General features: G+C 37.7%; 2 protein-coding genes across 2 annotated transcripts; both read right to left on the bottom strand.

Annotated features, from left to right (window-relative positions):
- Positions 1-4,644: 4,644 nt before the first annotated feature.
- LOC117236054 lies at positions 4,645-12,345 on the bottom strand. Its single transcript, XM_033498707.1, has 6 exons — positions 11,632-12,345; positions 11,222-11,440; positions 9,270-9,452; positions 8,382-8,594; positions 6,808-7,015; positions 4,645-6,655 (listed from the first exon to the last, which is right to left on the bottom strand). The coding sequence occupies exons 1-6, from the start codon at positions 11,692-11,694 to the stop codon at positions 5,112-5,114; spliced, it is 2,430 nt and encodes an 809-aa protein (XP_033354598.1). The 5' UTR covers positions 11,695-12,345; the 3' UTR covers positions 4,645-5,111.
- Positions 12,346-12,400: 55 nt separating this feature from the next.
- On the bottom strand, positions 12,401-14,425 carry LOC117235986 (elongator complex protein 4). The gene is made up of 6 exons (XM_033498579.1): positions 14,208-14,425; positions 13,993-14,130; positions 13,880-13,915; positions 13,187-13,806; positions 12,892-13,104; positions 12,401-12,819 (listed from the first exon to the last, which is right to left on the bottom strand). The coding sequence occupies exons 2-6, from the start codon at positions 14,108-14,110 to the stop codon at positions 12,712-12,714; spliced, it is 1,095 nt and encodes a 364-aa protein (XP_033354470.1). The 5' UTR covers positions 14,111-14,130; positions 14,208-14,425; the 3' UTR covers positions 12,401-12,711.
- Positions 14,426-14,898: the final 473 nt, after the last annotated feature.

Here is a 14,898-nt window from a genome sequence, read left to right as displayed (position 1 = left end):
TTTAATTAATTTTATAGTATTGCAAGTAGCAATACCAGAATATTTAAAGTAGCTTTTTTATATAGTAAATAGTAATTTTTATTAAATTCACTATAAGAGTTAGCGTTGCGATATTGTTCCATCGCGAGTTCTGCTTATTTTTCCTTTTAGCGTTGCGATAATAAATGATCGCGTTTTGTTAAGTAGTGTTGCGTTCACAAACTGCCCTAACCCCCCGACTGCAATTGTCGGACACTGTTCCTGGATCACACGTTCAGCTGCAAGAGCTGTGCAAGTGTGATCGTTCATCAGCAACCTCTTAAATGGTTGCACTTTGATCTCTCGCTATTAGTGTTGCGCATTGCTAAAATACGAGTGCGTAGATTTACACTTATTAGTGTTGCGTATCAAATATCGGGAATTTTCAGGCTTAATTTTTTTTTTTTAATGGTAGATTATTGATATTGCAGATATAACGAAGCACTCATCGCGGTTTGATTTTGTCAATTTTCTGCTTCATAAATATTAGTAGTAAATTAGTGTTGCGAAACAAGAATATTCAGTTCCACTCTCAGCGTGTTGATCGGGTTTATATAGAGTGGAATACGATTGAATTTTAGTAGCCCTTCTGGCTACTGCTTTGTTTCCTTTTCAGCGCCCCTTATTACCACGTTTATTACTGAAAATACTGCTATAAGACATATTTCTTTGTCAGCGTTAACGTTACCATAACTGCTAAAATACAGAAATTTATTACGAATGTATATTATATATAGATTTACATATTTGAAACTGTGAGCGATTTCATGCGCAACAAAGTATTATAATGAAATATCTTAAAGTTGCTATGAAGGCTTCAAATATTTTTTAAAATTTAATTCATTGCAATTGGAATTTCCGCTGGTGATTGTTCGTTCTTAGAACCATAACTTTTAACATTTCTTCGACCGCGATATTTTCAATCTTTTAACAGTAATGTAGAATTTTATAAATATTCGAATTTCATAGTGAATTTTTAATTCAGATTAAATTCAATTACTTAAAATTCTTGTTTTCAACGTAACCCTAGTTTCGATCAAAAAGATACAAATGATTCTCTATATTTGCTAAAATTTAATCAATAGTAATTTGATCTATAATTAACCATTATTAGTAGTTTATTTTTCATGTATAAAATGTTCTCGTTTTAAAAATACCTGTTTCTTCCATATACCACACCAAGTAAACGAGTTTGCTTCAAATTTATCAATTAGCAGAAAGTAGATTTCAATTACATATATGAACATTTCATAGCATATTAAATATGTATGCTAGATACCCAAATGATTTTTCTTCCATTGTCTGATTGTTCAGGCTTCTTCCCGTTTCCCCATTTTTAAAAGAAGCATATTGCGGTAACGTTGGAGTATATAACTTTTCGATATTTTCATAAGTTTAGTACAATGAGTCGTATGTCTCTTCTGCAAGACTCTAAATTGTATATGCAGTGTCAATAGTTTCATTTCCATTGTTTCGTTCCAAGTTAGACAAATGTATCTTTGATACAGAATGTTGCCAATACGGTACCGAATTATTGTACAATGTTTGTGCTGATAGATGTAATCGTTTTCGCAGATTAATCAGTTGATTAACTTTTGGAAAACCACAACATCCATAAATACAAGCATTGCACAATAATTCAATACCAAGCTAAGAACCACGCTAATACAGTCCAGTTTGGATTACGAAAAACCACGAAGAGAATTTTGGATAATCTAAACTGGACTGCAACGTGGGACGCCGTTGGACGCCGATGGACACCATCGGACACAGTGGGATACCGTCGGTCCAGTTTGGGTCTCCAAAAGCCTCCAACAGAATTTTGGATGATCTAGACTGGACTGCAACGTCGGACATCGTGGGATACCGTCGGTCCAGTTTGGGTCTCCAAAAGCCTTGGACATCGTGGGACGCCGTGGGACATCGTGGGACACCGTTGGACACCGTTGGACACCGTTGGACACCGTTGGACATCGTGGGACACCGTGGGACGTCGTCGGTCCAGTGTGGGTCACCAAATGCCGCGAAAAGAATTTTGGATGATCTACACTGGACTGCAACGTGGGACATCGTCGGTCCAGTGTGTCACCAAATGCCGCGAAAAGAATTTTGGATGATCTACACTGGACTGCAACGTGGGACATCGTCGGTCCAGTGTGGGTCACCAAATGCCGCGAAAAGAATTTTGGATGATCTACACTGGACTGCAACGCGGGACGCCGTGGGACACCGTGGGACGCCGTGGAACGCCGTGGGACACCGTGGGACACCGTGGGACACCGTGGGACACCGTGGGACACCATTGGACACCGTGCCGTGGGACATCGTCGGTCTATGTGGATCACCAAATGCCGCGAAAAGAATTTTGGATGATCTAGACTGGACTGCAACGTGGGACATCGTCGGTCCAGTGTGGATCACCAAATGCCGCCAAAAGAATTTTGGATGATCTACACTGGACTGCAACGTGGGACATCGTCGGTCCAGTTTGGGTCTCCAAAAGCCTCCAACAGAATTTTGGATGATCTAGACTGGACTGCAACGTGGGACATCGTTGGACACCGTTGGACAACGTTGGACATCGTTGGACACCGTTGAACAACGTTGGACAGCGTTGGACACCGTTGGACAACGTTGGACACCGTTGGACAACGTTGGACACCGTTGGACACCGTTGGACGTCGTTGGACATCGTTGGACACCGTTGGACATCGTTGGACACCGTTGGACACCGTTGGACATCGTTGGACATCGTTGGACGCCGTTGGACAACGTTGGACACCGTTGGACACCGTTGGACACCGTTGGACACCGTTGGACACCGTTGGACACCGTTGGACACCGTTGGACACCGTTGGACACCGTTGGACACCGTTGGACACCGTTGGACACCGTTGGACACCGTTGGACACCGTTGGACACCGTTGGACACCGTTGGACACCGTTGGACACCGTTGGACACCGTTGGACACCGTTGGACACCGTTGGACACCGTTGGACACCGTTGGACACCGTTGGACATTGGACGTTGGACATGGGACATCGTGGGACACCGTGGGACACGTGGGATGCGTGCTTCTTAGTCTTAATTAATCGTAAGGTAGATACCTATGTTAAGTGCATTGTGAGCTCATTCTGTACAACGACATTTATCCACCTTAGAACGAAAAAAAGAAAGATCTCGTCTCCCTTCACTCGCTTACCACACAGTACTTATTGTACTCGCGATTTATCGGTTCGCGATCACTCAGTTCTTTCAAACCGTAGCGTGACGTACTCGCTCGCGCGTATTCCGCGTACGTGCGGGTCAACGTGCACTGGACAACTCTTTGGATTCGTAAGTCGCCCCAAGGACACCTCTGTCTTGGTGACTGCTCGACGACTGCTCGACGTTCGCATCGGATCGCGGGAGTTGTCGTCGCGCCGGTGATGCTAGCGAATCTGTTGGGGATTCAGTCGTGGATCTGCAGTCCTGTCCGATTGGTACTTTGGTACTCGGTCAGGGACCTGCAATTTCACGTCCTCCGTAATTCTGTTCGGGCCCGCGGGAGTGGACCCCACTGTTCAGTTGAGGTCAATGCCTTCGTAATCCTGTTCAGCGGTCCCTCCCCGTGAGTGGACCCCACTGTTCAGTTGAGGCCTCTTGCCTTCGTAATCCTGTTCAGCGGTCCATCCCCGGGTTCCACATGTTCAGTTGGAGTGTGTTAAGTTGCTGGCCTATGTGCTGGATCCACGGCTGAATTACCCGTGGATCACTAGCATCATCGGTCGGCGTCATCGACCGCGACTCGTGTAAGTTTCGAACGGTGAAACAGGAATCGAGTTACGGTCAATTCTTGGGCTTTCCGCTGAACCTCGGGGTTATCTCGTGTACGGGGGTACGTCGTGTAGGTTTGTTAGTTCTTTCGAGAGATCGCGATCTCGTTCGTTTCGGGCGCGCCGCGATTTTTTCCTTTATCATCTGATTCATCGGGCATTTTCTTGTTTACCCATTTTTAAGGGATACTTATTGAGATCACGTTAGAGTTTATAACTTTTCAGTATCTTCAATACCTTGCAGTGTCGCAAAAATAGAACGATAACTAGTTTAGTACAGCGACTCGTATGTCCCTTCTGCGAGACACGAAATGGTATATACAGTGTCAGTAGCTACATTTTCTTCCTTTCATTCCAAGTTAGATAAATGTGTGTTTGATACCGAATGATGCCAGTAGGGATGCGAATTATTGTACGATATTTGTACTGATCGATGTAATCGTTGTGTGGGAGATGGATGTTGCGTTACGTAGGCTTTGTTCTACGTTTGTAAAGATTCATGTAAGCGCTGCGTTGGAGATATGTTTCGCAGTTAGGCTACGAAACAACTATCTCTTTACGCAGGCCCATGAAGTAGAGTCAGAACTCGACATTCTTGCCAGTAGGTTGAATGTCGAGACCGATGCATAATGTTAAATAACTCATGGGCGGGTCTCGTGCGTAGTCACCTCCTCGTGGTGAGACCTGGTAATTGGCATCCTTTTCCAAAAATTAATCGGTTGATTAATCTTTGGAAAACGATGCCAAGCCAAGAACTACGCAACAGTCCAGTTTGGATCACCAAATGTCCGATTATAGAAATTGAATTTATTGAGCATGATTTATTCAATTTTAATGGATATTTTAACATTAGAACATAATTGAAGTATAATACGGCAAAATATATAAAGATATTTGTCCTTTAAGTATTGATTAACATAATCTTACGTACATATTTAAAATATTTAAAGGAATATTTTTTAAAGTCTCTCATTAACATACTTGAATACTTCCAGCGAGGGTAGCAAGGGTTTTGTTTTATTATAACATCCAAGGATACAATACAATTAATGGAGCACATTTACAAAGCATATAATGCATATACTAATATCCTATTCGTACGAATTACAATTATTTTTTAATCAATACAGTAACATATATCATTTATTGCAAATAAAAGATTAAGGTAATCCTAATTAAACGATTGTACTACACGGTTTTCGTTATTATTGTATGAACTTGAATGATATTTATGATTTTTCATGACTGCTCAATCAAAAATATTTGTTCCATTGATTTTACCATATCATATCTGTTTCTGGTTTCGTTCGAGCTAATGGATTTAAACATAAACTTTTGAGAACTTGTACAGCATCCTCTCCATTATCCCTCGCGTACAAAGTTTGTCTTTTGCTGCCAGCTTCGTACGAATTCCTACGAAAACTACCAGTCAATGTATTTTCTTTATCTTTTCTTCCATCCGATCTTCGCCTTCGTTTCGTAGTACTTTTAGACAAAAATGTAGTACCACTTTTCTTCGTTTTAAACGATGGTCTGCGTTTCCTCCTTCTCCTAACTTCTCCCGTGTCTGCTCTCAAAGAAACTAACGATTTTATCGATGGATAATCGATCTTTTTATCGGATTCTCTCAAATCTGACGGTCGATTCTTTCTAGACATGCTCTGATTCGTTGGTGTTTTTCTTTTAGGATGAGTTCGATGGCGGAAATTCATCGAAGAACGTGATTCTTTGAAAATCGGTCTCAATGTCCCTAAAACTCTACCTTTGACTCTCAAAGGTTCTAGTAGCTCGTGATCGTGCCAGGATGCAACTACAGGCAAACCACATGCATTATGCATGCCTACCAATGGCACGCCAATGGCTCGATGCTTTTTTATTTCAGGAAATACTTGATACGTGTCGAAAGTCTCCTTGTTACGACTACCGCGCTTAGCATTCTCCTCGTATGCCGATATCTTTTGACCAACGTGTCCACGTTCTAAATTAATGGTGCCCCATTTGCTTCTAACTCGGGATTTCTCATTCCTCAAATGCTTGGAACCTTCGGTTTCCACGGTTTCCTTGTTAGATTGTCCTTTCACCTTTGTATCTTTCGATCTTCGACGAGTAGTATTAAACTTTTGAGACGAAGATTTGTAAAAATACTCACCAAAATCGCTGAAATCTTGATCGTCTTTTTGCACGGAAACGTTATGTTCGCTTTTGGTTATCCTTCTGTCTAACGTCTTTAACTTCGAATTAATCTTACGGTGCCCACTTTGAATTTCGCGCTGGTAATCGCAAGAGTGACAGGATCTCCTGGCAGGATTCAAGGTTTCCCGGCGTTTCGAAGTTGTGACTGATCGTCGACTTTGAGATTCGTTTTCGTTTTGTGGAGAAGACAGAGTTCTGTATTTTGTTACGTTGAAATTTTTATCAGGCTCGGACATCGAAGATTCAAATTGAAGTTGAGGCGCCTCTGATCGTCTAAGTGTCCCAATATTATGCGCTATCGAGGCCTGATAATTTTTTATTGGAATACTCCTGACAGTCCCGCTACTATTATGTGATTGTGATTTCCCCGCGTCCCTTTTATCGTGCCGGTCTTTTTCGAGATCGTTCATCTCTTTCGAGCAAGTTTTATGGAAATAATCTGGCACAACATCTATCGCGCGTTCCTCATACAGTTGATCGCTTCGTAACACGCCATCTTCAAATTTGGGCGGGTTTTTCCATTCTTCGATTATACTTTTGCTAAATTTTCTCACGTCGTTAAGTCTAGACAAACTTGACGCAATTTTTATATTCTTAATGTCACCTGATGATTTACCCTCACTGCCCTCTAGCCACCTTCATGATTTAGTGCCAAACGTCGTTCCGGTTGCATGCATTCGATTCTCGATTCCCAGTCCTGTGAACGATTAACAATAAGTTCTATTTCGCAAACAAAGACGAAGATTAAAGACGAAGATTAAAGACGAAAGCTTCTCTTACCAAAGTCGTGGTCACTTTCGCTAAACGGACTAAGCGTTTGCGTGGATGTAAACGTCGATGCTTGAGATTTGGTTCTCCTAGTGCCCTTTGAACAGACGAAGAATGTGCTTAGAAGTGCACCTACTTCCACGAAAATCACCGCGAGTCCGATCGTGAGCAGTATTATTGCCTGGTCTTGGGTCCATTTCTCCAACATCTCTAAACAACCCTATAAAAATAATACATGCTTGCTTATAAATATGTTTTTGTTCCTTTTGAAAATGTAAAATATGAAAAGAACAATTTTGGCAATATAGGAGTTAATAACTTGTCACGCAAATTTAACACAAAATAATTGAGTAGGTCAAAAAAGAATAAAAAAAATATTAAAGTAGAAAGAATATTGGAAATTCTCTAAAACCATTTCCTCTGTTCTAAACTATCTTGAAGTATTTTGTAATTATTATACAGGGTGGTTGGTAACTGGTGATACAAGCGGAAAGGGGGTGATTCTACGCGAAAAAAGAAGTCGAAAATATAGAATAAAAATTTAAAAATTTTTAAATTTTAAAAATTAAAAAAATAACATCAATCCAGACAACGATCTACAGTGAGATCCGTTATAACGAGACGTGATAAAGTGCACGCGTACCGAGTGAAAATTCAAAATCGATTTTCTCGAAAACAGAGCCTCAAACGAAAAATTTTTATTCTATATTTTCGACTTCTTTTTTCGCGTAGAATCACCCCCTTTCCGCTTGTACCACCAATCACCAACCACCCTGTATATGTGACATATTTCTTTACATTTCGAAGTCCATAATGAGTTCATTTGTAAATTAAGATGTATAGTCTATTATAAATATGGTCTGTATATGGATATAATGCCATTTGTATAACAGTAGTGTCAACGCGCGATGACATTTCAATCTGTATTCAGTTTCTGCGCAGTCCCGCGATATTTAACACTCAGCGAGGAAGAGAGATAAGGAAACTTTCTCGCACAATGCGTCAACTTTACTTTTTCCATCGAGTTTTACCGACGGATACGTCTGTACCCAGATACGATACAGATTACACGATACATCAATGCCGCTTTTACGCAACCCGTATCCGACTGAATTTCCCCTAGACTGTGATATTATGCGGGTCATTATTAAACGTGTGCGTGTGCGACACAAAGAACATCGACGGTTGTTTTCATTTCGCCTCGATTTTCCATTCATCGAAGCGACAAAGTTATCGTGAAAATTTACAGGGAAAATGAAAGTGGCATATTATAGCCAGAAAGATTAAAAATTTCATTTTTTTAGTAGAGAGGAAAATAAATATTTGGGACGCTGTGATTGGATATAAAACAAATATTTTTTTACAACATACATTTTAAAAACACACCTACCATAAACACCTATCATAAACATTTTTACTTAACTAAACACTCAACTCTTATATCCTTCCAACCATCGACTCACAACTTCCAACAATTACAATTCTGCATTATCATATCAATGAACCTGTCGCTTATCCCAATGTTTGTCGAGTTTACTCCCGATTCCATTCGCATAATCAACAACATCCTGATTAACGATACGTACCGTCGTATGGCGGGCGTATTGATGTTCGGCAGGGTTCAAAGCCTGGCAGAGAGTAAGATTGGCAGGTTCAGGGTTGAGGAAAGAATCGGTCTGGTTTACGTTATTCAGGGTGCAACAGCTGAGAGGCACCACTAATTCTCGTCGACCGACTTCCTGTAGTCGCCACCACGAGGTACCGTAATTGCTACTTCCGTTTATGCCGCAGCAAGCAAACTGAAAAGATCCGCGCAGTTTCACATCGGAAGGTGTGTACTGTGTGACTGCCTTTTGCCAGTCGATTAATCAAACAATGACCAGTTTCGAAGAATCAAAGTAAACGCTCATGAGATTGGATCGATCGTCGATCATGTGCATCGGGACTATCTTTGTTAACTCGTTACAAATCGCTTTACCTCAGGGGTATAGTTGTTCGCGAAAGTATTCGATCACATGCAAAAACCTTTTGCAAATGTATTACATGTCTCATACGAAATATTTTGAAATTTCACTAACGCTGTAACAAGACTCGTTTATCATGTTTGTACGAACCTCTCATAAGTCAAATTGATCAACTACGTTTTCAAAAAATAGTATTTGTAATTGAGTTAATTAATATTTAGATGATAGTTTATATCAGGTAACTAAGCAAATTCGCGCTGTTTCTATGTCTCTACTGAATAAAATGACATAAATTTCTTTGATTATCTAATATTAATGAGATCATGTTTAACGGTTACTATATGCTTACGATGGCAATTCAAGCTAATTTATTACTAAATATATGTTTGCAATAAAAATCTTGCAACATGTACATCCGACTCTGTACATCTTCGGATCAAAATTTCAGAATATTTTATGTAAGACGCACGATATATGCATAAAAATGAATCACTGTATATGGGAACGTACCGCTGTTTGCGCGAGATCAAGAGCTGCTGTGAATTGCTCTCGACCAGGAACAGCGTAACTACGTTGCAAAGCTCGTATCAATCGTGCTGGTCGAACATCAATGCCCAGAACGTGAGGCCAGAATACCACTAGAACGCACACAGTGCATTCGCCAAGTAATAGCAGGATTATCGTGATGAGATACTGAAAAAATACAGAGTAAAATGTAATGAGTGAAGTAATTAACAGGCAGTAGCAAGAAGCAAACAGTACGAATGAAAGGTAAAAATGTAAAGTAAAAAGTAACGAGTGATATAATTAAGAGATAGTACTTGAATGGTTTACTGGTTATTGAATATTTAATGTTGGAATCGTTTAGTTGTATTTTCGCGGTGTATGAAACAATGTAATTCTTATTATTCCGTGCTACCACGTGATACAAATGTACGTGTATTCATATATTAAGTACATGAAGTTAATTGACTGGTGATAATAATGTATTATACATATTTATATGATCAACTGTTATAATTATTTATAATTGTTAAATGATCGAGTTAACTTCTGTAATATGTTATATGAGAAAGTAATTTAGTATGGTTGTTACGTTGTACTTTTTGGGAGTACTACGCTTATTTATTTCAATTTCCAAGCAATGCTCTCTTAATCGCTTTAAACGGTACAGTTGCTAGATAAATTACTCTAATGCATTTCACCTACTTTAATCCTTTAAGGAGAAAAGGAAACGTTTGTCAGAAAAATGCCACTGATAATGTCTATATGTCCACTAACTGATTCTGTTCGTTGGAATTAAAGCTGTATGAAAGCAAGTTCAAATTCAAATGTGTCAATCTCGTAATCACATAAAAACGAAATCATTCTATTCTATAATTTCAAATTAAATAACTATAATTTTTAATTGAATCAAATTAAATAATTTTTCAAATCATACACGTATCCCATCATACCCCATCGTCATATTATGAATTTGCAAATCATATGTAACAAGAAAATACTGTTAAAAATGAGAATGCATGTGTATCTCTCATCAACACCATTTACAAGTGAAACAGGAGAAGCACGTCTCGTTCGTTGACTCAGACGGTCACACCTTCTACCTGCATCTTGTTACCAGACTGTTACTAATAAAAAGTTAGATCTCCGTGTATTCGCAGCTAATTGACCTTCCATAACTTTCACGTCGTCACTTATTTGAATTTTACATGCTGACACAAACGTTCAATAGCCTACAAACATATTGTATTTTCACATGTTATCACGTGTTCGCTCATCTAATAAGCCACACACTGAAAAATAATTGCTGTTTTTACGTGATACGCGAACGCGCCCTCCTTCCGTGAGCACGCGTGCCTGGATTTATGTAGATCCGTTTCCGGGCAACGACGCGTGACCATAGTCCGGCAAAGCGGGAAATCTGGTTTCGGTTTGGTCTGTCGAGCGAACTCCCCGACGAAGAAGCGCGTGAAGACCTTGACTTTTGCACGATTAAAATGCACGACTACTTTAGAAGCGTGTTCAGACTGTAACGCGGCATAATACAAAATAACTATAGAAATAACCATAGATCGCTCGTAAATTCGGAATTTTATTGTGGATATCGATTTTGAGGATGTGAAATCGGATATGAAAGTTAATACAGGATGTCAGAGAATTATTATTGTAATATGTTTCTGCGTAGATATATCGCTGATATTTGAATGGGAAATAATGCTTCTGCATATAATGCTTAATGCTTCTTAGACTTTGTATAGCATGTGAATTTTTAATTTTTTAAATCGATTTTCTATTTAGTATTCTAATTTTAACATTCAGGTGTATTAGATTTTTTAAAGTACATTGAGAAATAATATAAAAATCGTAATCGATCCTGTAAGTACTTCACTAATGTGAATAACACTTGGAAACCATCTGGTCTACTGTTACGTATACAAGGGAAATTTATGGATTCTTACTGAAACTGTAACGCATCGATTATAGAGACAAGTTGCCCAGCATCCTAGCAAACCCGTGAGCGTGATCAGAAATCCAAGTCCAACGACTGCAAATGCCATGTAATAAAAAAGTGGTTGATCAGGATGTATATCCCCTGGTCCCAATAAACGTGACAGTAGAATACGTTCATCATCGGCTAATAACAATGCTCCTAATGACATCAACGCGAAACCTGATATCTGAAAACGAAGGTAGCATCCTTAAATTGCAGTAATCGTCATCTTTAAAATAAAGCTTTAATAATTTTTAATTTGAAAAAAATATTCGTTTACTCCTGCAATAAAAAAAAAAAAATAGGAAAAACTGAATACTTTATTCATCTTATAATAGTAATCCAAAAAATGAACTCATTTATTTTTCCACAACTCACCAGGAAAATGACATTTGTGCAACACACGAAAATTCGCGACACACCAAAGTTTTTCCTTTCCATTTTAATTCATTAAATCCTTTTCTATCTGAACGCGTATGCGACAGCAACGAAAAAATGACAACTCGTCAATCCCCCACGATGACACTTCATTAATAGTCGCGATAAATAAGAACATTAACGCGTAGGATAAAATTCATTTTAGTTCCTTTTTTTACGATCCTATCACCGACGATATTTTCTTTTTTTCCCTTATCAGTTTCGAAGCGCACTTGCTCGCATTAACTTGAAGACTGAAATGCCGCCGCGTGATAGATAGTTCCACAGTGCCGTACAAATACTGGCATCTGTAGGTGCGCTTGCGTTACGCGTGTCCTCATGCGCGACCGACCGGATGGAACCGGAAGGAAATAGAAAGGCACGAAACAAAAAAAGACACGCAGGAGGGGGTGAAATGTCCATATGCATGTACTTATGTGATCGTTACAGATATAACTGGTGTACGGGCCAACTTCACATAGGGGGAGTTACAGCTAATCGGTGTAATCGTTACGGATGAGTAACACTCGACTAGTTTATTTCCGTTCACATTCGTGAAAATTTTATTCTTATGTTCGATTCGTGAAAAATGACATTCGAAAATGCAAGCTAGTGATAATTAACTACGATAATGAACATTTAACTATGATGTTATAATTTCATGAATAATTGGAGCATAATTCAATTGACTTTCTAAATATTTTTGTTGAAATCGAGTGAGACCCTAGTTATGCAAAAATGATTTTTATTAACAATTATAATATTAATATTTTTAATATTTATAATAAAATTTACTTTTGATATGATACCGTAGAGTAGGTAGGCGTGTCATGCGTATTATTGTGTGTTCACGAAGCCTATCTCCTCCCGTCTACATTAATTCACGCGGCGTACTATGTACTTCTGACTCAAATATTACGTATTACACTCGTCTGTAGTTACTTATCAGCAAAAAGCTTTTACAAGCAAAACCCGAGAGGACAGGAGAATAATTCTTTATACAAAGGCGGAATTGTTTTAAACGTACAACATTATACTTTCTTAAAAATCTAAGCTCTTATGTGGTGAACTAGAACATCCGAACTGAGATATCGTTTCATCTTGTTCTCGTTGAGTAGTATCTCCTAATTCAGGTGGTAGGTGTAAAACCTAAAATAAAACGGCGAAGATACATACACATAGCCAAACTCTAATTTTGTTATATTTATAAAGTCAGTTTACCTCGATGACAAATTTCTTTCGACGTAATTTGAATACAAGATCTCGTGATTCTGGATTATGAGGTGCTATAGTATTTAAAGCCAGCATCTTCTGTAGATGCAATAAGCCATGATAATCCTTAAATAATGGGTTTGTTTCTTTTTGTGAGCCTGCAAATGATTCCAATTTAATTGCAACATCCGACAAGTGTTCAATCCGTTGTGCAGTAGCATCCTAAAAATTAATAACAATGAAAAAATGAATATATATTTACATAAAAAGTTTAATAAATAAAGTACATAAATATGAAACACACCGAATTTTCAAAGCATTCTGTAGGCACTGTTATCACTGCAACTGCATAAGAATATCTTAAAAGAGCTCTAAAGTAATACAAAAATTTGAACAAATCTTGATGTGAATCATTTACAGAATCACTGCACCATAATCTAGATCCTAAGGAATGAATTGCAATTCTTAGAACTTGTCTTTTTGTAGGTGTCTCTGAAATTGAGTGTCCTCCCTTCTTCAGAGTCTCTTGAATACATTTTAATAAGTTTGAATATGTCATATTGTTAAAGGCATTGTCTTTTTTAGGACAATTATCATCGTACCACTGTGTTATATCTGCTTTTTCGATTACTTCTTTTTCCATTCTTTTTGTAAGGTCATAGAAATGACCAAAAGCTTGTCCTCCAGTTGGGGAGGTATCAATTATTTTCATATTTTGATACCTCCAAGCAATCTTCATTTGCTCATCAGAATTGGGTGATTGATCATTTGATATGGTGTCTGTTACAACAGCTGGTATTTCTGACACAAACTGTGATGTTTCAACATCTTTAGATCCAATTAATAATGGTTGAGCTGTAACTACACCTTCAGCCATAAAATATTTTAACATGACTTTTGCATATGTGCCATATCGATCTTCCTCTAAAAATTGAAGTCATTCTGTTCATTTTATTCATATGTAAATTTTCATAAGATAAGCATATTTATTACATACCAATAAGAAACAAAGAACCAACAGGTAATCCTCCACCTAAAAGAATAGATTGAAATGCATTAATATGATAGAGAATCATAATAAAAATTGTATTGTTGCAAATAAATTCAAACCTATTATATGATCTAAGGAAGGAATTCCAGTCGAAACGAGTAGTTGTGAATTCTTTATTGAGGGTTTCGTTCCCGGTATAAAGGGAATTCTGCTACCTTTTCCTGCAGTTAGATCCATTTTTCAAAACTATTTCTGAACTAAAAAATAACGATACAGTTTATTTAGTATCTGTATCTTACTAACAATATTAATTCTTTTCATAAAAAACACTTACTTCACGCATAACAGTAAATATTCCATACACAAAATAACAATACGAAGCCAAAGCTATTTAGGATAAAACTTTAGTAAAAAAGTGACTGTTTACGACGAATTTTCATTTACGTGTCGTAACAACTTCGTCTACATTTGGAGGTTATGTTTATACGCATCATATAATATATTCCATATATTATTAAAATATAACATATAACATGTGTTGAACAATGGAATTATCGAAACGTATGCGACTAAATTATAAAAAATAAAAAATTTACAAAAATGAGTTGTTTATCAAACGAGGTAGAAATTTTTATTACGGTAAATAGACAAAAGATGGCAATACATACAGCTGGTTTACAGTCGGTAGCTGACGCCTTTCATAGTTTGTAATTCTCCAGCTAGAATGCAGTCATATCAATAATTTTAATTAATAAACTATAATTTTGATTACAAAATCGATTATATTCATTACACATAATTCTTTCCATAAAAGGCTGATTGTTTCTGTTGTTTAAATTATATATCTATCCTTTAATGTATATATAATTTCATTAAAAGTCTTTGAAACCTTTATGTAATCTAATTAATTATGTGTGCGATTTTAAGTTCTAATATGCATTATTTATCTCCCATATAACGTCTACAACAATAAAACCAATTTATTTGATTTGTTAATAATCAAGCATGCTATGCGTATTGACACA

The sequence above is a fragment of the Bombus vosnesenskii genome, unplaced genomic scaffold, assembly GCF_011952255.1.
Source record: "Bombus vosnesenskii isolate JDL3184/JDL3185 unplaced genomic scaffold, Bvos_JDL3184-5_v1.1 scf7180000013262, whole genome shotgun sequence".
Lineage (NCBI taxonomy): Eukaryota > Metazoa > Arthropoda > Insecta > Hymenoptera > Apidae > Bombus > Bombus vosnesenskii.
The sequence above is the reverse complement of the archived record's forward strand: the minus strand, read 5'-3'. Positions and strand labels throughout refer to the sequence as shown.

Coding starts and splice junctions, on each gene's coding strand:
- LOC117236054 (XM_033498707.1), bottom strand. CDS start 11,694: ATGGAAAGGAAAAACTTTGGTGTGTCGCGAATTTTCGTGTGTTGCACA. Junction 9,453..11,221: donor ATCGATGCGTTACAGTTTCA/GTAAGAATCCAT, acceptor GTATTTTTTCAG/TATCTCATCACGATAATCCT. Junction 7,016..8,381: donor AATACGCCCGCCATACGACG/GTACGTATCGTT, acceptor TTATTTTTATAG/GGTTGTTTAGAGATGTTGGA.
- LOC117235986 (XM_033498579.1), bottom strand. CDS start 14,110: ATGGATCTAACTGCAGGAAAAGGTAGCAGAATTCCCTTTATACCGGGA. Junction 13,916..13,992: donor TTCCTTAGATCATATAATAG/GTTTGAATTTAT, acceptor CTATTCTTTTAG/GTGGAGGATTACCTGTTGGT. Junction 13,105..13,186: donor CAGAATGCTTTGAAAATTCG/GTGTGTTTCATA, acceptor ATTAATTTTTAG/GATGCTACTGCACAACGGAT.